The sequence below is a fragment of the Sceloporus occidentalis genome, unplaced genomic scaffold (assembly GCF_023333645.1).
Source record: "Sceloporus occidentalis isolate IW3139 unplaced genomic scaffold, rSceOcc1.0.p SCAF_8, whole genome shotgun sequence".
NCBI classification, from domain to species: Eukaryota; Metazoa; Chordata; class Lepidosauria; order Squamata; family Phrynosomatidae; genus Sceloporus; species Sceloporus occidentalis.
Window position 1 is genome coordinate 4,688,988 of NW_028316988.1, and position 24,412 is coordinate 4,713,399.

At 45.6% G+C, this 24,412-nt stretch overlaps 1 protein-coding gene across 5 annotated transcripts in view; it reads left to right on the plus strand.

The window, feature by feature from the left end:
• AGRN (agrin) overlaps positions 1-24,412 on the plus strand; it is a 265,408-nt gene extending 240,996 nt beyond the window's left edge. For 2 of the 5 annotated variants that reach the window (XM_089534268.1, XM_089534271.1), the window contains 11 exons: positions 417-513; positions 788-952; positions 2,891-3,002; positions 7,164-7,280; positions 8,534-8,723; positions 8,895-8,982; positions 10,352-10,375; positions 13,132-13,164; positions 15,620-15,844; positions 20,729-20,832; positions 22,124-24,412. In XM_089534268.1, coding sequence (XP_089390394.1) covers positions 417-513; positions 788-952; positions 2,891-3,002; positions 7,164-7,280; positions 8,534-8,723; positions 8,895-8,982; positions 10,352-10,375; positions 13,132-13,164; positions 15,620-15,844; positions 20,729-20,832; positions 22,124-22,281 — 1,313 coding nt within the window. In that variant the 3' untranslated portion in view covers positions 22,282-24,412. The remainder of the gene's footprint in view (positions 1-416; positions 514-787; positions 953-2,890; positions 3,003-7,163; positions 7,281-8,533; positions 8,724-8,894; positions 8,983-10,351; positions 10,376-13,131; positions 13,165-15,619; positions 15,845-20,728; positions 20,833-22,123) is intronic. The other 3 variants (XM_089534270.1, XM_089534272.1, XM_089534269.1) reach the window with 2 other exon arrangements.

Here is a 24,412-nt window from a genome sequence, read left to right on the forward strand (position 1 = left end):
GGAGGTTGGAAGTTGAGATTATAACCCAGTACCTATTTTGAAGCCCAAGGCTTTCATGGATGGCATCCATAGTTTTTTATGGATGGCATGATCAGATCTGGGGAGTTTATTCCTGACGTTTCACCAGCATCTGTGGTTCCCTGAAGATGCCAGCCACAGATGCTGGCGAAACATCAGGCATAAACTCTTCTAGAACATGGCCACATAGTCCGAAAAACCCACAAAAAACAATATGCATTCATTTGCAGATATGGCTCATTGAACTCAATGGGGCTGACGTTTGGTTGCATCACCAGTATACACTCTTCTCTCTCGCTCTTCCTTTCTCTTCCCAATCTCACCCCAGTACAATCCACATCTATTACTTAATCTGGATTTTTCCAGTGTTCATTCATTTGCTTTTCCCCCCTTCTCAGTCACAGAACTGGACCAGACGGTGCCCTTCCTGCCAGAGTTTAACGGATTCTCCTATCTGGAGTTGAATGGGCTCCAGACTTTCGTGCCAGACTTACAGTAAGTTTTCTTCCCCGCCACTTCTCCTCCGTCCTTCATGTTTCACTTTCACCTGCCCAGAAATGACGCATTTAAATGGGGCCTGATGGTGGATTGTGCTTTATGTGAAGTCCAGCCTCTGTATTGCTTGCTCAGACTAGTTGCAACTTACCTGCATGATCAGATCTGGGGATGTTTTCTGGAGTCACTCCAGCATTGGTGGGTCTCTGGATATGTTACGTTGTTGTTATCGAAACTGGTGTGAATGCTGAGGTTCATCTGTTCAATTCTGCAGGGACAAGATGACCATGGAAGTTGTGTTCCTGGCGAAGAACCCAAGTGGCATGATTTTCTACAACGGGCAGAAGACTGATGGCAAAGGCGACTTCATTTCCCTGTCCTTGCATGATGGCTACATGGAATACAGATATGACCTGGGTAAAGGAGCCGCTGTGATCAAGTAAGTCCATTTCCCTTCAGCAAGAACAGTAATAAAGCCTTAGTTTTTAGGGTGTGTAGGGCCACTTTGGAAGATGTTGTGATCCATGCATCCAGGCACAGTCTTCAAATTCAAAACCTTTAACTTGCCTAGAATTTAGCATCCTAAAACCTCTCTCTCTTTCTCTCACTGTCTGTAAGGAAAACAACAACAACAATGTGTTTCTAGCTTTAATATTGGTTGATACAGAAAAGAACTGACTGGACTCTTGGAGGTTTCTCATTCATAAAGCCTTGTTCATAAGTCAAAGGTGACTTGTCTCTGTGAATGAAGGTAGCCTTGGCCTCGGTGGTCTTGCCATTGTCCACTACAGAGCGGTTCGATACAAACTAGTTATTATGGTTGTGCTCAGTCTTCCTAAAGTAGTTTACTTGCCTTTGTCATCCCTTCCCAATGGAGAAAAGAGTCTGCTGCTCTTTTAACCCCCATCCAAGCAGATACAAATATCCCACTGAGTGCCTTGATCTGGATTATTTTCTGAATCCAAGGAGAATTGCAGTGTATTGTATTGCATAAAAAGGCCCTGTGTTCAGGAGAGGTATGGGTGCCGAATCAAAAATATCTCAAGAATGTCCGTTCTGGTCTCCCCTCCCGCACAAAAATGGAAACTCGCCTATATTCAAGCCCCATAGGCTTAAATGGGGTGCCTGCCCGTGAGCACATGCAAGGGGTGCACCCCATTGAAAGTAATAGAGGTCGCCCCTCCATGAATATTCAGGACTGCAGACCTCAAGTCCACAAGAAAGGAGGGATGACTGTACTGCCATGGAGATAGCATTTCTTTTGGAATTGCTTTCAACCCTCTTTATTTGCAAGAAGGAAGGAAGGAAGGAAGGAAGGAAGGAAGGAAGGAAGGAAGGAAGGAAGGAAGGATCAACAACACTAATACAGTAATAATGTTGGGATAATTTTTGTCCAGGCTATTTTTTGGTCTCTTAAAAAAACCACTGTAAATGGCATATAGCTGAAATTCGGAGACATTGGCTACAACTCTTTGGGTGACAATGTTTTAAAAGACCTAGTTCTGTCTGAATTCTGGAACCAAAGATGACTCTGAGAATTCAGATATCCTGGATTCAGGAAACCCTGGATGAGGGTTAAGATTAGCTGTGCGACTTTCTATCCATGGAAACATGGCTGGATAAAATGTGGAAGAGGGGCTTTTCTGTGCTGTATCTAAGTTATAAGCTCCTTGTTCAGGATGTCATTTGGGACTGGTATCTCTTAACCTTGCAGCACCTACTATAAGGTCATTTTTATTCTCCAGACATACCAATTTCCAGAATTGTTCACACTTGCAAGGATTGTGCCAGAACAGGGACTTAGCACCTTATGACAGCACAAGCCTGTCCAGATTTTACTTACTTGGACAGTAACTACTGTAGTACATGGAGGGCAGAGTTTAGGAAAATCACATTTCTTTGGAGTATAGCTCTCAGTCATGCATGTTGACTAGGGGCCCTTTCACACAAAAGAGGTATAGAGCTATCGTTCCACTTTAACTGCCATGAGGGCATCCTATGGAGTCCTGGGGTTTGAACTATAGAGAGGCACTAGAGCTCTCTGGTGGAGAATCCCAAATACCCCTACCTAAACTGTAAATCCCAGTTATAGGAAAAGAGCGTGATACAAACAAGATGATGATGATGATGATGATGATGATGATGATGATGATACCCCAGGCTTCCATAGGATGGAACCATGACTGTTATAGCGCAATGATAGTGTTATAACTGTTTGGTGTGAAGGGATCCTGGGAGTTCCTGCACATAATAGTCCAAAAAAGGAACTGCTCCCAATTTTAAGTGTGCATAGGATAGTAGCCTTAAACTGAGAAGAGTGAACAAGATTTCTGTTACTCTGTTTCTCACTTCTTCTCTCTTGCCATGTCCTTCCTAGGAGCAAGGAACCAATTCCCCTGAACACCTGGACCAGTGTCTTACTGGAAAGGAACGCACGCAAAGGGGTGATGCGGATCAATAATGGCGAACGGATCATGGGAGAGTCTCCGGTAAGCCAGATGGCTGTTTTAGTGCACTGGGAACATACTTAAGGAAATCCCAGGTGGATCAGGCCAAAGGTATCTCTGTTCAGCATTCGCTCTCCAGCATAGCTAGATACGTCTAGGTAGCCCACATGAAGGCAATAGCCTCCTGCCAGTGTTTGTCCATTGTGGATTTAATATCCCTCTTTCAAAGGCCAAAGAAATAACTTGAAGGCACACGACAACTCCTTGCAATGCTGTTTTGTACCCAGCAAAACTGGGTGGTGGCTCTCAAGGTCCTGCTGGGAAAACACTGAACATCTCACCAGCCTCAAGTTTGCCTGTTCCTACCTTAAAGCCTTTCCCGAATCCTAGGCACCATACAAAAAATCCTTGGTATTGTAGCCAGCCTGGAAAGGGGTCCCTTGAAGATGGGAGCTTTTAATAAAAACCCCACCGAGGTATGTATGCTCCACTTTCAGACGGTTGGCCTTAAGACCCCTGTCTCCCAGCTAGCCAATAATCTTAAAAGGAGCGGTTTCTTTCCCCCTTTTTAAAGGCTGGAAAGAAAACGCGCCTCGGAAAGGGGAATAGGAGAAGAAAGGACCCCGAGACTCTCCGCAAAGGGAACATAGGAATGCCTGTGGCTCATGTCTGATCTTGTACATGCGCTCCCTTTTCTCCTCTTCTGAGCTTTAAAGCGCTGTGTTTGAAAGGAGCTGCCTTGCGTCTTCCAGGGTTTGATCCTTTCCTTCCAGGGTTTTGATCCTCTCCCTCCCTTCCACCCCATTGCTTCCTTCTATGCCGTTCCTCCCTTGGTTGCCCATTAAATGAGGGGACGGGTTGGTGCTTGCTTCTTGGGACTTCTCTGCCTGATGATATTACTCCACTGATCTCTTACTTTGTCTCTTTCTCCTTCGGTGTTCCTTTGTGTTTCTTCCTTCCACTCCCTTTCTCCTTCCTCCTGCTGTCTGGATTTCAGAAATCCCGTAAGGTAAAGATAAGTATAACAGTCCTCCGCTCGTCTCCATCTCACCCAGCACCAGCACATCCTTTCTGTTTCTTTGCTCCTTCATCCAAACAACAGTGAATGATCATACCCGCCACCCACTCCTTTTTTCCATCTTGTACAAAAATCAGTTGTTCTTTTTTGATATAGATATAGATATATATAGAATAGATGCTTCCCTTTTTCTTTTTTTAAAGACTCATTAATCTCAACGGGTTGTTTCCTTCCTCCGCATTTCCACAAAGATCAGCCATTCTCCCATCTTTAATATCATTGAACATTAGATAGTCTCTCTTTTTATTTTAACGCAATTAACGGTGGTTTGGATGCTATGACTTGGATGCTATGACTTAAGAGTGACACCTTTGAGAATGGGGTGAGTGATATTTTGGAAGAAAGGGAGGGAACTAAGCTTAATATTAACCGTCTAATTAATGATAATAATAATTGTAAGCCACTCCAAGAGCCTTTAGGGCTGAAGGTTGTGAGTTCAATCCCAGCCAGGGCTCTGGGTCGACTCAGCCTGGCATCCTTCGGTCGGTCGCTAAAATGAGTCCCCAGGTTGTTGGGGGCAATTGGCTTACACTTTGTAAACCGCTTAGTACCCCAGTAAGCGGTGTATAGAAATGTACTTGCTATTGCTATTGCTATGCTACAGCATATACCAGAAATAGAGCAACAACTGCAAAGACCATGTTGTCTACTACACTGGTGAGAGTAGAGCCTGGAGTGTTATGTTTTTGGACTACAATTCCCTGAATGCCCCACCAAGGCAGGCTAGTTGTAAAAGTACAAACAAAAATCCATCAGTGATACCTTTATTGACCAACCGAAATGCACATCTTTACTATGGACTGAGACAACATGCAGGCATCTAACATCTCCAATTATCCCCCCCCCCCCCTCCTGTTTGGTTTGTAACATCTTGCCTGATGAAGAAGCCCATGGAACTTGGAAAGGTTGCAGCAAGTATATTGTGCTTTTCGGTTAGCCAGTAAAGGTATCACTGATGGATGTTTCTGTTTGCACTTGTTAAATGACCAACACGGCTACCCCTGCATATCTTCTAGTTGTAAAAGTAGCATTTCCAAATTCGAGTAAGAGATGTTCTACACTAAAGCAGACTCCTTTGTAAATGCTAGATGTATTTAAGCAGAGGTTGCATGGCAATTTGCTAGGGATGCTGTGGTTGTATCCTGTATTGCGGAGCCAACTCTGATCAGTGTGTGACAAAGTATGGGTTGTTGCCCATGGAAGGAGTATGGAATTGAAACAGGGGGATGGCATGGGCATATCAAGTGGGGAGAACCTAGCGAAGGATTTGTTTCTAATCTGCTTAAGATGCTCCTTACATCTCATCTTCCAAGCTTCTTTGGTTTTCAAAAAGAGCAGCCATGGGGTATCTCTGACACAGGCTCTCACTTTGGGAGGCTGGGCTCACAACAGTCGCATGTCCAGTTAATGCAGAGATGGATGGAAATAGGAACCAGGGCAATGTAGGGCTGCCACCTTTCTTGCAGGCAGATGCTTTATCTCTTTAACAGATGGTGAGAGCAATGGGTGGCAGAAACATAGTTCGGTGGTAATAGCATCTGCATTGCCTGCAGAAGGCTTGAATCCCATGTAAAATGAGGCAGAGGGCAGGTGATCGAGAAGGATCCTGAACCTGAATGGATTCTGCCATATGCCAGGTCAGGCTGTTCATCCATCTAAACTCCTATTGTCTCCTTTGACAACTTCTTCAGGGTCGGAGACAAAGAAAGGACCTCTCACTTGCCCCTTTTAACTGGAGATACCAAGAACTGAACTTGGGACTTTCTCCAGGCACAGGATACCTTTTGCCACTGAGTTTTGCTCCCTCCCCATGAACAAAAACTTACTTTTGGGGGTGATAACCCCAGAATCACCTACCCGCCATGCCGCTTGGGGGGCTTCTAGGAGCGGTAGTCCAAAAACATACATTTTCCAAGCACTGCCTATGAGTTCGACCCCTTCCAGTCTAGACAATACTAGGCTAGGTGAGCAAATAATCTTACTTAATATAAAGCAGCTTCCAGTGTCCAAATGTTGTATAAGCAGGTTGAAATCCAGCTGCTGAAATGTCCTCATCGCAATATCTTGTTCAAGGGAACTTAGGCCTGTTACAGACTGCCAAAATAAAGCTGCTTTGGGTCTCTTTGGAGGCATGCTATTTAAATGATGCCTGGGTCCTAAGAGTCTGGAGGTCGCACCAAAGGCACACTCCATTCCTAAGCGCCGGAGTGCAGTTTTGGTGCAGCTTCCGGATTCTTCGGATGCATGCATCATTTAAACAGCATACCTCCAAAGAGACCCGAAGCAGTTTTATTTTGGCAGTCTGTAACAGGCCTTAATTTCTTAGGTTGCTTCAGTGCTTTGGGGCCTTAATCTAGACCAGCGGTTCTCAACCTCCCTAATGCTCACATGGTCATTCTACCCCCAAATGGGGGTGCGACCCACAGATTGGGAACCACTGATCTAGACTTTAAGAGCCACATTAGGGTTCTTAAAGTCCAGTTGAGAACCCCAAAGGGGTCACAACCCACAGGTTAAGAACCACTGTACTAGATTATTATAGATTATGGTGCCAACCTTGGGTCTTAGGTGACCCCTGTGAAAGGGTCATTCTACCCCCAAAGGAGTTGTGACCCATAAATTGAGAACCACTGATCTAGACTTTAAATGTATGCTCCCTTTAGCTTCAGTACTCTTAAAGATTTGCTGTCCTACTGATACTGCTTCTAATGGATTGCTATTTGTTGTACCATTGTTAAAGAAACTGAGAATGTCCCTAGAAACTGGACCCGTGTTTTTTTAGCAAACTGTTTAAAAAATGCAAAAGGCTTGGGAGGCCCAGATTCTTGCTTCTAGGATTCCTAGCGATTACTGTTTTTATGACATTAAACTTTCCAAAGAAATAGAGCTTGGGGAAGTTCCTTTTCTGGATTAAAGTTCCCCAAAATCTATCAGCTGACACAAGCAATAGGTTTTTGAGAGGCTTAGTCTGGGACAATAACTTTCCCAAGCTCTGCAGCGATTCTCAAGCGATGGGGTCCTTGGTCCTCAGTTTGCTTTTCCTCCCCTTTGCCCCCCAGACAGACAGGTACTTGGCTTCCATTTTGGGTCTTCTCCTTTTTCATTGCTTTTTCCCTCTGGTCCAGCTTCCTCACACGTCTCTCAACCTGAAGGAGCCCCTCTATGTTGGAGGAGCGCCCGACTTCAGCAAACTGGCCCGGGCTGCAGCCATGTCCACCAGCTTTGATGGAGCCATCCAGAAGGTAAGATGGAACTGTGATGTCCTGGATGTTTGTTAAAAGGTAGTTGTATTTATCACAGCAATTCATCTAAGCTGTGATTATGTATGTAGTGTATAGTATATGTAATAAAGTAAGGGATCTGTTAGGTGAGAGGGAGAACATGGAACGAATCATCTCTTTCCAAGCTTTAGCATACCTAGCAGCCCAAGTCTTTCCTGATAAGGTTTGGTTTCCAGATATTTGATCATCTTGTTCTACATGTCTTGGTTGCTTAGAGGAGGGAGTCTCAGCAGATGTTGCTTATTGTGAAACAAAGCCACACGCCACACTTGCTGAAATTCCTTCTTCTAGACAACCATTAAAAGTAAAGGAGCTGTCTCCAGTTTTCATCTTAGTAACCCAAAATCATTTAGAGCTAGGATGTTAAACTCAGAGATATGAGCTAGATTTAGATTAGATAGAGAAGACTGTTATGTAAAGGGTAAAGTGAGAGATGAGACAATGAAGGGCAGGAGTTTGTGTTTGGGGTCAGTTAGGATAGGAATATTTAAAGAACACTTTTCAGTCTCTGTTTCTGTCTGCAAACCTGTGTTGAGAAGAGGCACCCATCTCCATTGCCCTCCTCTGAACCTATATGAAGGTCTGTCGAGAAGAGGTACCCATCTCTATAGCCCTTCTTTGAACCTATATGAAGGTCTGTCGAGAAGAGGTACCCATCTCTATAGCCCTTCTCTGAACCTATATGAAGGTCTATCGAGAAGAAGTACCCATCTCTATAGCCCTTCTCTGAACCTATATGAAGGTCTATCGAGAAGAGGTACCCATCTCTATAGCCCTTCTCTGAACCTATATGAAGGTCTATCGAGAAGAGATACCCATCTCTATAGCCCTTCTCTGAACGTATATGAAGGTCTATCGAGAAGAGATACCCATCTCTATAGCCCTTCTCTGAACGTATATGAAGGTCTATCGAGAAGAGGTACCCATCTCCATTGCCATCCTCTGAACCAGTATGAAGGTCTATTGAGAAGAGGAACTCATCTCCATTGCCCTTCATTGCCCTTCTCTGAACCTATATGAAGGTCTATTGAGAAGAGGTACCCATCTCCAATGAGAAGGCAACATGATCACTTTCTTTCTAATTCTAAAAGACTAAAGCTGGGAGAATAACAGGGGGGATAACTTGTAGTGAGGTTTCCCTGTTGCATGATTGGTTTAATACTCTCAAATTCTTATTTTTTTCCCTTCTCCTTCCACTTCTCCCAACTGCTCAGATTTCCATAAAGGGCATCCCGTTGCTCAAGGAGGAGAACATCCGCAGCGCCATTGAGATCTCCACTTTCCGCTTCCACCCCTGCACCCAGAAGCCCAGCCCTTGCCAGAATGGAGGGATGTGCAATCCCCGCATGGAGAGTTACGAATGCGCCTGTCAGAGGGGCTTCTTTGGGGCCCACTGTGAGAAAGGTGAGGCTGTGGTGATCTAGAATGCAGGACCGATTGTCGTGGTGGGAAGATGTGTCAATAAAGCTTGGAAACAAATATATATGTGCTCCTGTCCCACCTGCAATCCATCTCCAGCATATAAAAAAGTATACCCATAACAGTAAACTCATGTTTTTGTTTCTCTCCCTCTAGTCATCATTGAGAAGGCAGCAGGAGACTCCGAGGCCATTGCCTTCAACGGCAGGACTTATATTGAATACCACAATGCTGTGACCAAGAGGTAAATGCTTGGGTTAGGGATTTATGTGCCCAGGGCTGTGTCTATGAGAGGAGAGGTAAGATTGCCAAAATTCAATCCAGAGCTTAACATCTGATGATGGGAGTCAGAGGAAAACCACTTTCTTTGCCCATTCTGCCCTCCAAGGACATTGGGAAAGGGAGAAATGAAAGCATTGCTTCTCCCAATATGAATTTTTCTCCCTCCCCATGAAATTTTCCTTCACTCCTCAAATTTAGAGCATTGTAGAGCGTGAAACATTGAAAACTGTTTACACCTAGAACTGCTATATTTGCTGCATTTGCATTATCTTGGGGTCCATACAGACAGGCCAAAATAAAGCTGCTTTGGGTCACTTTGGAGGCATGCTGTTTAAATGCTGCATGCGTCCTAAGAGGTAAGAGTCCAGAAGCCACACCAAAGCCACAATCCAGTCCTAAAGACTGGAGCGCAGCCTTGGCGCAGCTTGTGGCCTCTTAAGATGCATGTGTCATTTAAACAGCATCCCTCCAAAATGACCCAAAGCAGCTTTATTTTGGCCTGTCTGTATGGGCCCTTGGTAAACTTTCCTGCCCCTGTTCTTTGGATGCCTAAATTCGATTTCTAACGCTCAGCTGATGTTATGAGTTAGTGGAACGCTAGCAATGTATGCGCCGGAGGAAATTTTCATACTGCGATGCCAATCCCATTTCAAAAAGTTTAAAAATACAAGCCGACTTAGTGGTTCGCAGAACAAAAGCATCCTTCTCGGCCCGTTTTCTGTTTCCCAGCAAGCGGCCATCTGGGTCTTTCTGGGAAACTGAAGTGCAAAGTATGAAGATGATGGTCTTTCCCTGTTCTTGGTGTCCCGCATTTGCTGATCAGAGAGTCCCTGCCCCTGTTAAGACAATATATCCAGCAATCACAGCCAAAGCAGTGCCAATAGATACTCTGTTAGAGCATAGGGACGTTATTACCATTCCCAGAATCCCCCAGCCAGCATGGCCAATGGTTCAAAAAGAGGAATTTTGCCAAACCTTGGTGCTTTTGAATCCCAGCCATCATGTCTGCCCACCATTGTATGTATTTTCCTATCTCATAAATAACTCTTTTTGTTTGACATGTCTTGACTCTTGGCCCCATAGTTATCGTCTCTGTAACCTATCTGGGGCGGAGGCTTTTTCCTCCGGTGTTTTCCGTTTCAGGGTCTGCATGGGGAATTCTGGGATTTATGGATACAGCTGAGCAACCTCTTTCTCCACCTCTTGTTTTCCATAGTCCCTTTGGAGAATGTTGTATGTTATTTCTCTCTTGCGCTGTCTTTCCTGTGTCCATCTCTCTCTTTCTCTTTCTCTCCGTTTGTCCTGAATGTCTCTGTTTCTTTGTTTTCAAGCCAACTGACCAATGAGATCCCAGCGTAAGTAGACCTCCTTGCTTTCCACACACCCCACTGATGCGCACCTTTCCACACTAACCATCCTGCCACTTGCTGATCCTCCATGTCACTCCGTCCCCACATTACGGTTCACTTGGAAGTAAACACCGAAAGTGCACCTTCTTTGGGAACAAGCCCAGTATCCCTCAAGCGACCATCCGCACCTTCACTTAACAGACTTTTGCCACCCTTTTGGTCCTGCTGTCAGAATTCATACAGGAGACCAAACCCTAGAAAGTTACTTTCAACAGGAATTGTTAGGATGATGTGCTGAAGACATTCACAGATAAGCAATGGTAGGACGATGCTCTGGTCTGCCACTCTCAAATCCTCCCCATCGCCAACATTGGCATCTAGTGCTTTCCATGTCACTGGTATGGCGAATCCACCCTGGTTTTTATTCTGCACTTTAAAGGACTTATTTAATGTGCTGAACATTAAGGGGGGGGGGCGAATTTCAGCACCATAGTTAAGGCCTTTAAAGTTTGGATTAAAACCCAGAGTAGTTTTGCCTCTCCGCTGATATCAAAGGCACCAACTGCCAGCGGATATTGCTGTGACAAAGATTCCCTCTAGACACTTGATGTGTTTCAAGGCAACGATGTGATGGATCTAGTCCTTTATGGACCTCTTAGATCAATGGTCCCCAAACTGTGCCTTTGAAGAGATTTTGGACTTCAGCTCCCAGAAGTCTCAGCCATGTTGACACTAGTCTGGGATTCTGGGAGCTGAAGTCCAAAATCCATTAAAGAGCTCAGTTTGGGGACCACTGTCTTAGATGATGTTACAGAGGAGTTATTCTGCACTTTAAAGGAATTATCCGATGCGCTGAACCTATAGAAGAGGGATGAGATTCACTATGATCAGGGCCTTTAAAGTTTGGATTAAAACCCAGCATACCTTCACCTCTCCACTGACATCGAGGGCACCAGATCCAACCTGCCCCAGGTTCTTTCATTGCAATCGATGCAAATATTCTCTCTGTGCAAATGCTCTAAATACTGCAAATATTCTAAAAGAGGCGCATGCGTGTGCACCCACAAAGTGTACTAGTTGAAAACGGGATCCAAAACAAGGGGGAATGTTACTCTCAGGTTGTATCTCTGTAAAATCCCATTGAGCAAGATGGCTTGACAGCTGTGAGCCAACGTTTGCTGGGGTTAAGGGTCTTGGTGCAATCTCTGCAGCTAAAAACATGTTCTCTGGACTTCAAATCCCATTCTGAAAAGGGGGAAACAACAGACCTCTGCCATGTCACTGCCACTGAACTGCGTCAAAACAGCAAGGTGCCCTTGCATTCTGCTTTTCTTTGCGGTTGTTGTGGTTTAAGAGAATGGATGCAGGGGCTGGCTTATTTAAGAGAGACACCACAAGTTGTTTCAGGGACTGTTAATGTTTTGCATTGTTCTCCTGAAACGACCATTGTTTTAAATGGTAGACACCCCTCTGTGGCGTCCAGATGTACCCCATTCCTTGGAATACACTTGTCCCTCCAAATTCGCTGGGGTTAGGGGCACAAGACCCCCATGAATGTGGGAAAACCACAAATAACAAAAACACTATGTTTTTACTTGAGAGAACACCTCTCTAGGGATCTCTAGGTCTTCCGGTGCAACTATATGGCTGACATCTGCCAGACACTGACCACAGAATTGCGCTGGAGGAGGTAGAAATGACTAGTGGAGTGTTCTCTCTAGGAATCTCTAGGTCAGTGGTGGCAAACCTATGGCATGCATGCCAGAGAGGGCACTCAGAGCCCTTTCGGTGGACACTCGTGCCGTCGCATTTGCCAGAGTTCATTACTAGAAAGCCAGAGGTACGTGGCACTTTGCCATAAATAAGTGGGTCTTGGGTTGCAGTTTGGGCACTCGGTCTCTAAAAGGTTTGCCATCACTGCTCTAAGTCCTTCAGTGCAACTTTTGGTTCAAGTTGGCCATAGAGTTGTGCTGGAAGACCTAAAGATCCCTAGAGAGAACATAATAACATCCGTGAATAATCAAATTCCGCCAAAATCAAAGCCGCAAATGTGGAAGGATGAGTGTGTATTGAATTGCCCTTGAACCACCGCATGCATTGATTTCAGAGCAAACCCGGTTGCCTCTTGCATACTTGAGACGATGTTTTACCCTTGAACATGTGGTCAATTATTCTGAAATGAAACAGAGCCCAGGATTGATTAGGAGGCTCTTTTTCTGGCTTGACACTCGCTTCCCTCTCTGGGTTAACCTCTTGTCCTTCGCTGACTAACCACAAACTGCCATGACTTTAGGGTGCTGTTATAACGGATCATGTGGGCAAATGTAATTTTGTGGTGAAGTGAAAGTTTATCAGGATCAGCAAAGAGATAGGCGCTTGTCAATGCTTCATGCTCCAGCTGCTGGATCATGTTAAAAATCCAGGATAGAAAGTAAAGTATAGGGACATTATTTGGGATTAAAAGGGGAATGATGAAGCATCCCTATTTATCCAGGGGCTCTGTTCCTTGCGCTCACTTCCCCTGTTGAAGGTTGTCCCTTAATGGTTTTAAGGGATTGTTATTTCAGTGTTGTTATTTCAGAAGTGTAGAAACCCTGGAGATCAACCCCAGTGGTTTCGCCTTTCTCCTAGACAAGATCCCAGATTTGTGTATAGACGTTGCTAAAGTGTCACAGGGACTATGCACTTTCCCCTGCCACTCAGTCCACTGTTTGCCACATGGATGCTTATTGCATGCCTCCCCTTTCTTCCCTGCTTCTAAGTCCCGACGCACTGGACTATCCTCTGGATATCAGGTGAGTCTCAACATGGCTTCCGCGCTTGTGTCTCTGGTGTCCAGATGTTGCGACCGCTGCCGCCGTTGTCGTTTCCATACCCGCGTTCTGTTTTGCGCTTGTGCATGGCTGCTACCTCATCACAACCTTTATTTTTTTAAATTATCAATGCGAAAAATGACATCGAACTTGTGGCCCGGCTCCTACTCCAAAGCAGGGCCCAAGCATCGTTCCAGTTGGATTTGCACGCCATATGTGGTGGTTACATCCTATTTCCAAGCTTTGGTAGACAGGGTTTGCAAAGAAGAATTGTGCACCTGATTCACAACATCAGAGCATCCATTGTCTAAATCTCTGTTAGCCATATTTTCCAGTTATTGTCAGGCACTAGGAATTGGAGACTTTGGCCAAAGTGAGCCATGTGCCCATCGCAGCTGCTGGCACCTCTGTATGTGACCCAAGAGTGCAATGCATTTTTTACTAACTCCATCTAAGGAGAAATTCCAGCTATCCAGATCTGTAGAGAATCAAAGGTTCAGGCTATCCATTCCAGCCATCATGGCTTCATGGGTCCGTCACATATCCAGTCAATTGGGATGTCAATCTATGGCCCCATAGTAAAGCTGCTTCGGGTCACTGTGGAGTTATGCTGTTTAAACGACACATGCATCTTAAGAGGCCAGAAGCTGCGCCAAAGCTGCGCTCCAGTCCTTAGGCCAGGAGTATGGCTTTGGCACGGCTTCCGGACTCTTAGGACGCATGCAGCATTTAAACAGCATGCCTCCAAAGTGACCAGAAGCAGCTTTATTTTGGTCTGTCTGTATGGGGCCTATGTAACTGGAATCAAACATTGTGAAGCCATTGGTCCCACTGAGCAAGGAAGGATGCCATGCCATCATAATCATGTCATCACTTTCCTTCTTTTTAAAGACATTTGATGTTAGTCGGTTGAGACTGACTCTGATTCTGTTTTATATTATTTATCATTTTATTTTATTTTACCATATTTTTATCCTGATCAATGACAGAGATAAATAACTACTACTGCTAACCAAGATATTGAAATAACCAACCACTGTGGCACCAGATTCCACATGTACAAACAGCCTTCCTTGCGCCACTCTCCATTCTTTTAATGTGGACTTTGCCAACAGCCGCTGCCTATCTATTCCTATCCTGTGTCTAGTGAAGGATGAAACCTCCCCCCCCCCCCCCGTGCTGTTGTTGTTGGTGTTGTGTGTGTCGTCCTCTTGTGTGGTACATGTACATTTCTGTGGCGGCAAAAATGTGAAAACCCTTCCTCTGGGACTCGGTTCTTTCATGCGCCTGTCAAAATAGCTGTCTTCTTTATAGGCGTACTATGACTCTTCCATGACACATTAGTGTGCCAGTTGTGTGTGCGGTGACCTTTGGAGAGTACTTGTCTCACAACTCTTCCCCTTCATTGTGTGTATCTTTGTTATGAACATTGGAGGAGAGTTGACTCATAATTCTTCCCCATACATAATTCTTAATGTATGTTTATGCGTTTGTGTTAGGAATGTTGGAAGGTAGTTTCTTCGCAACTCGTCCCCTTCGCTCTGTGTGCATTTGTGTTATGCATATTGGAGGATAGTTGTCTCATAACTCTTCCCCCTCATTGTGTGTGTGTTTGCATTATGAATATTGGAGGGTAGTTGCCTTACAACTCTTCTCCCTCACTCCGTGTGTGTTTGTGTTATGAACATTGGAGAGTAGTTGACTCATAACTCTTCCCTTTCATTCTATGTGTGTTTGTGTATTTGTGTTATGAATATTGGAAGGAGCTCCACAACTCTTCCACCTCACTCTATGTATATTTGTGTTACGAACATTGGAGAGTAGTTGACTCATAACTCTTCCCTTTCACTCTATGTATGTTTGTGTATTTGTGATATGAACATTGAAGGGTAGTTGACTCCAAGCTCTTCTCCCTCACTCTTTGTATGTTTATGTTATGAATATTGGAATATCACAACTCTTCCATCTCACTCTATGTATGTTTCTGTATTTGTGTTATGAATATTGGAAGGAGCTCCACAACTCTTCCACCTCACTCTGTGTATATTTTGTGTGTGTTTGTGTTACGCATATTGGAGGGTAGTTGACTCATAACTCTTCCCACTTGGTCTATGTAGGCTTGTGTTATGAACATTGGAGGATAGTTGACTCATAATTCTCCCTCCTTTCATGTATATTTGTGTTGTGAATATTAGAGGGTAGTTGTCTCATAACTCTTGTGCCTCTATTGGATCAGTCTGTGCCCCTTGAACCATTCTAGGCCCACAGACACAATGGTATTCTTTGGCCCATTAGATCTGACTCCAATGGGAACTGGGATGGTATGCCAGCCACTCAACCCTCAAGGATGCCCAGAAAGAGGGTTTTGTGCGGGTGCAGAAAGGGTACCCCTTTCCATCTCAGAAACTGATGCCCTTCTCTTCCCATGTTGCTGCAGCGAGAAGGCCCTGCAGTCCAACTACTTTGAGCTGAGCATCAAGACCGAAGCCACGCAAGGCCTCATCCTCTGGAGCGGGAAAGCCCTGGACCGTTCGGACTACATTGCCCTGGCCATTGTGGACGGCCGCGTACAGATGACCTACGACCTCGGCTCCAAGCCGGTCATCCTGCGCTCTACGGTCCTGGTCAACACAAACCAATGGGTCCAAATCAAAGCGTACAGGTAGGTTGCTGAAAACGGTCAGTCACCTATATCCACAGATTGTTTTTTTTATCCCCAGATCCAAGCATCCACAGGTCGAAAATATTCCAAAACATATATAATTTCCAAAAAGTAAACCTTGGTTTTGCCATTTTATGTAAGGGACACTATTTTATTGTGTCATTGTATTGAAAGGGGCTTGAGCACCCATAGATTTTGGTATCCACATTGTGTCCTGGATCCAAACCCCAGCAGATGCCAACAGCCCACTGTATAAATGGCCAAAACAGAGACTGGGATTAGTAAATCACAACTAACATCTATCTGTCACATCACAACTAACAGCTATCTGTGACATTTTATCTCTTTTCCCTTTTCTTTCCTTCTGTCCTCCCTCCTTCCTTGCTATCTCTCATTCTCTTTTCCCTTTCCCTTTTCTTTCCTTCTGTCCTCCCTCCTTCCTTGCTATCTCTCATTCTCTTTTCCCTTTCCCTTTTCTTTCCTTCCATCCTCCCTCCTTCCTTACTATCTCTCATTCTCTTTTCCCTTTCCCTTTTCTTTCCTTCTGTCCTCCCTCCTTCCTTGCTATCTCTCACTCTCTTTTTCCTTTCCCTCCCTCCTCCCTCTCTCATCTGTTTTCTTTTTAATAGAGAACTATTTCAAAATGCCACTGAGATTTCTTTTCTTTCTCCCTGGTAAAGAATCACATCTTCTGTTATCTTTTCCCAGTTCCTTTCTAAGGACGTTTTTTTGTTTGTGTTGAATTGATTTCAAAATTAAGGATTGTGTGTGTGTTTTAAAAGGGCCTAGAGCTAGAGGGGATCTGCAAATAGTGCATGGTCACTGTGTCATTGTGTGACCCATCTCTTTATATCATCCGCTTTCAACCGGAGGAGTTCCAGCTCAGAAGCAGAGCACTTGCCTTTCATGCTGTTACTCTCTGATATTTCCAAGCTGGGGAAGTCCTGTGCCTGACGTGCCACCGATAAGAAAAGGCAGGACTGTGCTTGCTGGACCAGCAATCTGTTTTTGGAACAAATCCATCTTCCCTGGGTTGCAGAAGCGGGGATTTCCATTGGGTGCAACTTTTGAAGACATGGCACTTTTGGCATCCGAAAAGTGGCATCACTAGAATTCCCGTCATTCTCTTATTTGAGGCATAACAGTCTCATCATATCAAGCTCCCAGCCCCAAAATTTACCATTTTCCACTTGAGTGCAAACTGACCTAAACTTTTGGAAAGGCAGCATGCTATAATCCTAACTGGAATGTGGATAGCACCTTTCAAAGGATATGTATGCTTATGTATCCACAGGTAGAACATTTGAGGTATCGTAAAAGCACAACAACCATCTGCTATTTCATTGGGCATTGTTGTGGTTTTGCTGCCAGGGATGCTTGGGGGATTTGCTACTCTCTGATATACCAAAGTAACTTTGGCTGGCTTTGAGTCTGGAAAGCATGCCCTGTGAGGAGCAACTTAGGGAACTGGAGATGTTTAGCCTGGAGAACAGGCAGTTAAGAGGTGATATGAGAGCCCTGTTTAAATATTTGAAAGGGTGTCATATTGAGGAGGCATCAAGCATGTTTTTGCTGCTCCAGAGACTAGGAGCAATGGATGCAAACTACAGGGAAAGAGAGTCAAGCTCAACATTAGGAAGAACCTCCTGACAGTAAGGGTTGTTCAACAGTGGAAGACGCTCCCTCGGAGTGTGGTGGAGTCTCCCTCCTTGGAGGTCTTTTAGCAGAGGCTGGATGTACATCTGTTGGGTATGCTTTGATTGAGAGTTCCTGCATGGCAGAATGAGGGTTGGACTGGATGGTCCTTGGGGTCTCTTCTAAATCTTATTCTATGACAGTAAGGGCTGTTTGACAGTGGAATACACTCCCTTGGAGGTTGGTGGAGTCTCCTTCTTTGGATGTTTTTAAACAGAGGCTGGATGGCCATTTCTTGGGGATGCTTTGAGTGTGAGTTCCTGCATGGCAGAATGAGGGTTGCACTGGATGGTCCTTGGGGTCTCTTCCAACTCTATGATTCTAAGAGTAGGATGAGCGGCTGAGGGGTTCCTTTTGCTGCTCTGATGCAGCGAAAGAGCTCAGGTCATCCCTCTACCTTGGTCCCGTCTCCACATAAAGCTTTTCCCTTTCCCTCCACCGGTTAAGCTCCTTCCTTCTCCACAAAATGAGATCAAGCAAGCAAAGGGTCACCTTTAGAGGTTGGGCTGATCTGTGCCCTCCAGACTTGGCTGGTCACCAAAAGTAGCAGAGAGGGGGGAAACCTTGGATGACTCACAGGGCACAGGCTGCGCTCCTCCAGGCGCATGCCTCGACTTGCCCATTCGGGGCCCTAGGAAGAGGTCACAGAGGAGCACAGGGGGGAAAACTCACTTGCTCCAGATCCTAATGTCATCCAGGCTCTCCCTTTTCCTCTCTGTGGGTTTTTATTTATAGCGCATGAAGGCAGAAGTTGCTCGGTCAGCCCAAGATCCGTGGCTGCCTGAAGGGGAGTAGCAGATGGTGCCAACCACCCACTCCTATCCAGGTGCAAAGGCAGCCTACTTATTTTGGCCCAGGAGACACAAAATCCCTCAAGCGCTTCTCCCTGCCTCTATCAGTAGAAATGCAGGCATGACTCAGTTAATGAAGGCGATGTCTTCCTCGGTGTTGCTACTTTCACAGATAACTTGGGTGCCAGAGGCAGAGATAACACGGGAACGGGAGGAGTTGGTTTCAACCCCACAAAACAGAGGAACACTTTGGTGTATTTCACCACACGTTAGAACAGAATTCTAGTCTATTCTATCCAGTGTATTTCACCAAACTTTAGTGGTTTGAGTGTTGGACTGTGACTCCGGAGACAAGGGTCCGGTTCCCCGCTTGGCCATGAAACCCATTGGCTTTACCCGATGCTTTGTAACTGCAATAGCAAGTACATTTCTACTCCGCTTATCCGTGAACTCAGGACCCCCCTAAGCAGTTTGTAAACCATTTGCCCCCAACAAGCTGGGTCCTCATTTTACCAACCTATGAAAGGATGGAAGGCTGAGTGTACCTTGGAGCCCTGGGATCAAACTCACAACCTTGTAGTTGCAGGAGAAGCATTAAACCACTGCGCCACCAGCGACATGCTTATGCAATAATAGCAGAGACATGCTTCTGCAATAATAGCAGAGACATGCATATGGAATAATTTGCTTTTTGAACCCGACACCTAATGCCTGAGATAGGACCATTTAGGGCAGGAGTGTAGAGTGGGCAGAGCGCTGCCCTAGGAATCTGTAATGCGAATGGGAAATGCTGACATTTCTATGGCTGTTTCCAAATCAAGGATATCATAAATCAATGAAACCAATAAGCTTGAGTTCGTTAACTGATTAATCAGCCAATTACATTTACATACAGGAGCTGTTTTTGAAGGAAGAAGCATTCTAACTCCCTCCATTCAGCATTTGCCCATTAATTGTTGTTCTCTGGAGACGGTACCCTTTCCTTGCAAAGGCAATTTTAAAAGCACATACACACAAAAAATACTCCACGGCAGGCATTGCAATAATACTTTTCAAAAGGCCAGCAGCGATACGAATGCAAAAGGCAGAGAAAAGCCTTTTAAAGGCGTACTGAATATCAGAGACAATGCAAGGCTTGAAAATTCCCCGCCACACTTAAAACGCAGGATTAAAACGGCAAGATTTCAAACGCTTGCGAAAACAGAAAGACCTTTTGCTTTGTGCCCAGAGGACTTTATGCAAGCAAAGAGGGCATTCTGCAGCAAAGTGGCCACTGCTGAGAAGCCCCTTTCTCTTGGTGCAAGAGAAATTCTTCCATCACAAGATGGAAGGCAAATCCTATCTATGTGATGTCCGGCATCTTCAAACATTTCATCTTCTCGAGATGGAGTGAAACGTGCCAGCTATTTATATACAAACGAATGGATGGTTTTTGTGCAGCATCCCATTTCTTAGGGGGTTGTCATTTTTTACTTGCTCCACTTGGTAGTTATTTCCTCACCTCAATGTCTTAAATGTTGTATCCAACCTCCTGTACAAAGAATGGGACACCTGGATCTTCTGCAACAGGAATGGCCACTGGCTTTTGTGCCAGGTTACAGTGAACCTGCCCTGGGCTTTATTCCTGTCTCTAAAGGAGCAATCTAAAGTCTCTAAAGGAGCACTCCGAGGTGCTGCTCTCAGGATTTACTGGAATGCTATTTTAGGCCATGTGCAGACCAGCCATTAAGGCGCCATGATACCGTGCGCTGCTCCACACAACGTGCGGCATCACAGCGCAGCACCAAAGAAGCACCTTCAAACTGTGGCTATCGCACCCTTTCCAGGGTACGAAAAGGAGCCACTTTTTGCTCCCTGGAAAGGCTGGATCAAGGCCATGGCATGGAGTTGCCTACTACTCCGAAATTTACCTTTAGCTTATTCTTCTTGACCTTCCTTCTCTTAATGTTATGTGATCTTATTTGGATACTTCTCTCCAGTTATGTATATCTAACGCTTGTTAAGTGGCTTTTCAAGTAATTCAAGTAAAATTACAATAATTAAATTAAAATAACCCTAAAATATGTATCATTATCTTTTTCTTAACTCCATTTTCATCCCGAAATTATCATTGCTTTCTATTCTGTGAACCCACAAGAATTCTACATATGTTTCCAGCCTCTGTCTTGATATATGCTTATAGATTCCAGAATTATTACTTTAACCATTAATAATTCAATAAGTCCTTACTGATCCCCAAAATATCTTCCCAATATTGTAAAATTGGGGACCATTCTTGTTTCAGTTTCGTTATGGGGAAAACAGCTCCCCAAAAGATCACTTGAGCCAAAGACTGGTTGCAAAACCCGTTCAGAGAGAGCTCCAAATGCTTTGATAACCGCTTGCTTTTCCCTTGCAGAGTGCATCGAGAAGGATCCCTCCAAGTCGGCAACGAAGCCCCCATCACAGGCTCTTCTCCTTTGGGAGCAACGCAGTTGGACACAGACGGAGCCCTTTGGCTAGGTGAGCTGAGTCTTGTCTACAAACCCCCCAAATTAATGCCCCCCAGATCAGAACAGAACCACCATCGTCCCAACGGACAGGATGGCTGGGCATGATAGGAGCTGCAGTCCAGCACACTGGGATGGTGCTGAGTTGAGGAAGGCTAATGATGCCATGCCCTGCAACATTTTGCTGATGCAAATTCTATGGGGAGTGAAAGAAAAGATCATGGGGGGGGGGGGCAGAATTCTTATTTTGGGGGAAGCAATGTCTTCATTTTACCTCCCCCCCGTAGTTGTAGAATTCGAAGATATACCGTGTTAGTCTGTAGAATCATTATGTAGAGAGGTCTTGTAGCACCTTTGTGACTAAGGGGTATACCGCATTGCTAAAAACCCCGACTTACCCCTGCTGCATTGAAGTCTCTTTCGGGATAAAGTCGGGTATTGTCATACGCAAAATGCCACCAGGCAGCCAAATCTCAGCTAACTGCCAGCTAAAAGCTGTGCTCAGCCAGACCCTTTTCAAGACGGGAAGCTCTCAGCTTTGCAAATCGGCCAGCTGAGCATGGCTTCTAGCCGGAAGTTAGCCAGGCCGCACTCGGCTGGTAGTGTCGGCACCATTTTGCGTATGATAACACCTGACTTTATGCAGAGACTTTGACCTGGCAGGGGTAAGTTGGGGTTTTTAGCAATGCGGTAAATTCCTAAGTGAAAGAAAGAAGTTGGCACCGTAAACGTTCATAGACTTTAGTCTACTTTCTAAGATGCATCTGGAATTAGACTGAAGTCTATGAAAGCTCATACTGCCAACTTCTTTCTTTCACTTAGACCTGGTACAGACTGGCATTTTGCACCAGCTTGGAGCCGAAAGTAGGGCTTGGGAGCTGCATGCTCCCAAGCCCTACCACACTCCCAAGCCCTACCATGTGCCGCGGGTGCCATCTTGGTATGCTGCCGTTTATACAGCACACACAATGATGATGTGCCTTGTGTGCCACATCCAAACAGCACGGCACATGAGGGATGTCGCAGTGCCGCTCCAGGGCACTTATGGCATCTCGGCAGTGGCAGAGAAAGGAGCCGTGTTTTGCAGCTCCTTTTTCCCAGCGCATCGTTGCCACGCCGTTTGGTTGGTGCGCCACGATCCGGGGGGGAATGAGCAGCCTCTGTCTGCCCCTTTCTCCCAATCTGTAGTCCCTAAGTCTCCAAGGTGCTACAAGATCTCTCTCTCCATAACTACACCCCTGTTTTGCCCTATTTGGGTTCCAGCCCCTTCCTTGCTGACTCGGTTTCCCCAACTGCCTTCACAGGAGGACTGGAAAAGCTCAGCGTGGCCCACAAGCTCCCCAAAGCCTACAGCACCGGCTTCATCGGCTGCATAAGAGACGTGATCATCGACCGCCAAGAACTGCATTTGGTGGAGGACGCTCTAAACAACCCCACCATATTACAGTGTTCGGCCAAATAAAGACGGCCGGCAGCACCTCCTTCCTCCCCTCTCTACTCCTCCCGCCACTTCTCCTCCTCCTTCCCTCTCTCTTCCCTCCTCCTCCTCCTCCCAGCTATTGCTGTAATTATTTTCTATTTTTGTAAACTTATTGCTTTTTATATTTTTGTGGGGGGAAGGGAGGGGGGAGAGCAGGGAGACAAAGAGGAGGATGAAGAGAGGACTTTCGGGGTGGGCCTTTATTTTCCATTCACTCGTTCGGTTGCAGCGTTATCTCATCCAAGCCAGTTGGACTCTTTTGAGAAGGAGCCAAGCCTCCATTTTTGAAAAAGAAAAACAGAGAGAGAGATAGAGAGAACGAAAACAAAACTCCCAAGATGTGACCAAGGAACAAACATGCTTCTTCCAAACCCAGCCGCCCGCCCTGCTTTTGGACGTCATTGTCTGCTGTAAATGTCATTCATACTTGAAACAAATAATAATAATTAAAATAATAAAGATAAGGAGAAGAATCGGTTTTTGGCCGAAGCTCGCAAGGAGAAGATGGGCAAGTTTCCTAGGAGTCTGCAAAGATGTCCATTTGCTGTGACTTTGGAGAAAGACATACGTTGGGGGGATGAGAAGAGGCCATGGCCAGTATCGCATGGGAGCATGGGGAGCGTTGTGGGGAGAGGGATGAGCCCGTGTGAGGCATCTGCTGAGGACGTCCAAAGGACTTGGACCAAAACCTTCGGACCGACGCACCGCCTGGTCTTGGACTCACCCTTTTAGTCTGTACTAGGCTTGCTATTATCTTGTACTCACAGTTAGGATGGCAAACACTGAATATGTCTTTTTCTTAACTCTTGCTCTCTCTTTGGACATGCTTCCGCTGATTCCAAAATGAACCGGGCATTGTTTTTCGGGTTATGTGGCCCTGTTCTAGAAGAGTTTACTCCTGACGTTGCGCCAGCCACAGATGGAGGCGAAACGTCAGGAATAAACTCTTCTGGAACACGGACACATGGACCGTAAAACCCACAAGAAAACTGTGGATGCCGGCCATGAAAGCCTTCGGCATCACATCGAACTGGGGATTCTCCTCCCTGGCAAAATGGTTGGTCTGAAGGATGGAAAGGTGCGCTCTTGGGTTGAGCCAGTAAGGAGAGTAAGAGAGGAAAGATAGGAGGGCGGGAAGCAGAGCTTGAACATCTTGCCCTTTTTCCAGTGGCGGATTGTTGTAGTTGTAGTCCAAAATACAGTTGTCCCTCCATTTTTGCACCATGCACCATTTTAACCCTCTCTGTTTACCAGTCCCCAAAGGACCAAGACCGCAGACTCAAAGTCCGCGAAAATGGAGGGACGACTAGTAACCTTTTTTTCTGGTGGGGAGAAAGTTGACAGTGTTCCTGGACAGCGCACCTTTCGTCAAATCAGTAGGAACATAATGTTTAGACAAATTCCCGTTCTAGTCTCTGGTGCTCAATGAAACGAGTGATGACACCTTACAAAACCAGTAGTAGACACCTTTTGGGTTTGTGTTCCTACAGGATCAGTTATGTTTAGATTGGCTCTTCTTGCCTTGTCTTTTATTCTCCGAAGAAAAAGCTTCCAGAGCCATTACTCTGTGGGCAAAGCAAGTGCTTTCGCTGAACTGAAAGGACCTTTGTGGGGAAGACCGAGCGCGATCGCCCATCCCTTTGACACTGCCAAGAAGTGTGGGCATCTTTCGGAAAGGTCCGGGAATGAGGGTGACGCCGCCTTGTAATCCCATCTCTGAAAGCAAACTGCCCTATCAATGGGCAAAGCATAAGAGTGGCATCTTTCCCCCATCAGCTCCACTCATCTTTCTTTGGTGCTCTGCCTTCTCTGCCTAATGTTGGGTCCCCATTCTCTCACACAAAACCTAGGGCTGTGTGTCATGGATGCCAGCACACTGATCTGGTACTGACTTTGGAAGGAGGTGAAGGCATTATTTTTATGGTGTTCATGTGTGAGGCTGAAGTGGTAGGGGAACTGCGGCCCCAGAGACCTCTGCGCAACTTCCTAAAAGGATCCGGAAAGTAGCATCGGGGATGGAGGGCCTGAGACCTTTTGGGTACCTGTGGAAGGGGGGAAGCGTCATTCTCCCCGACTTGGTGGCAAACAATGTAATAAACAACAAAAACCTAAA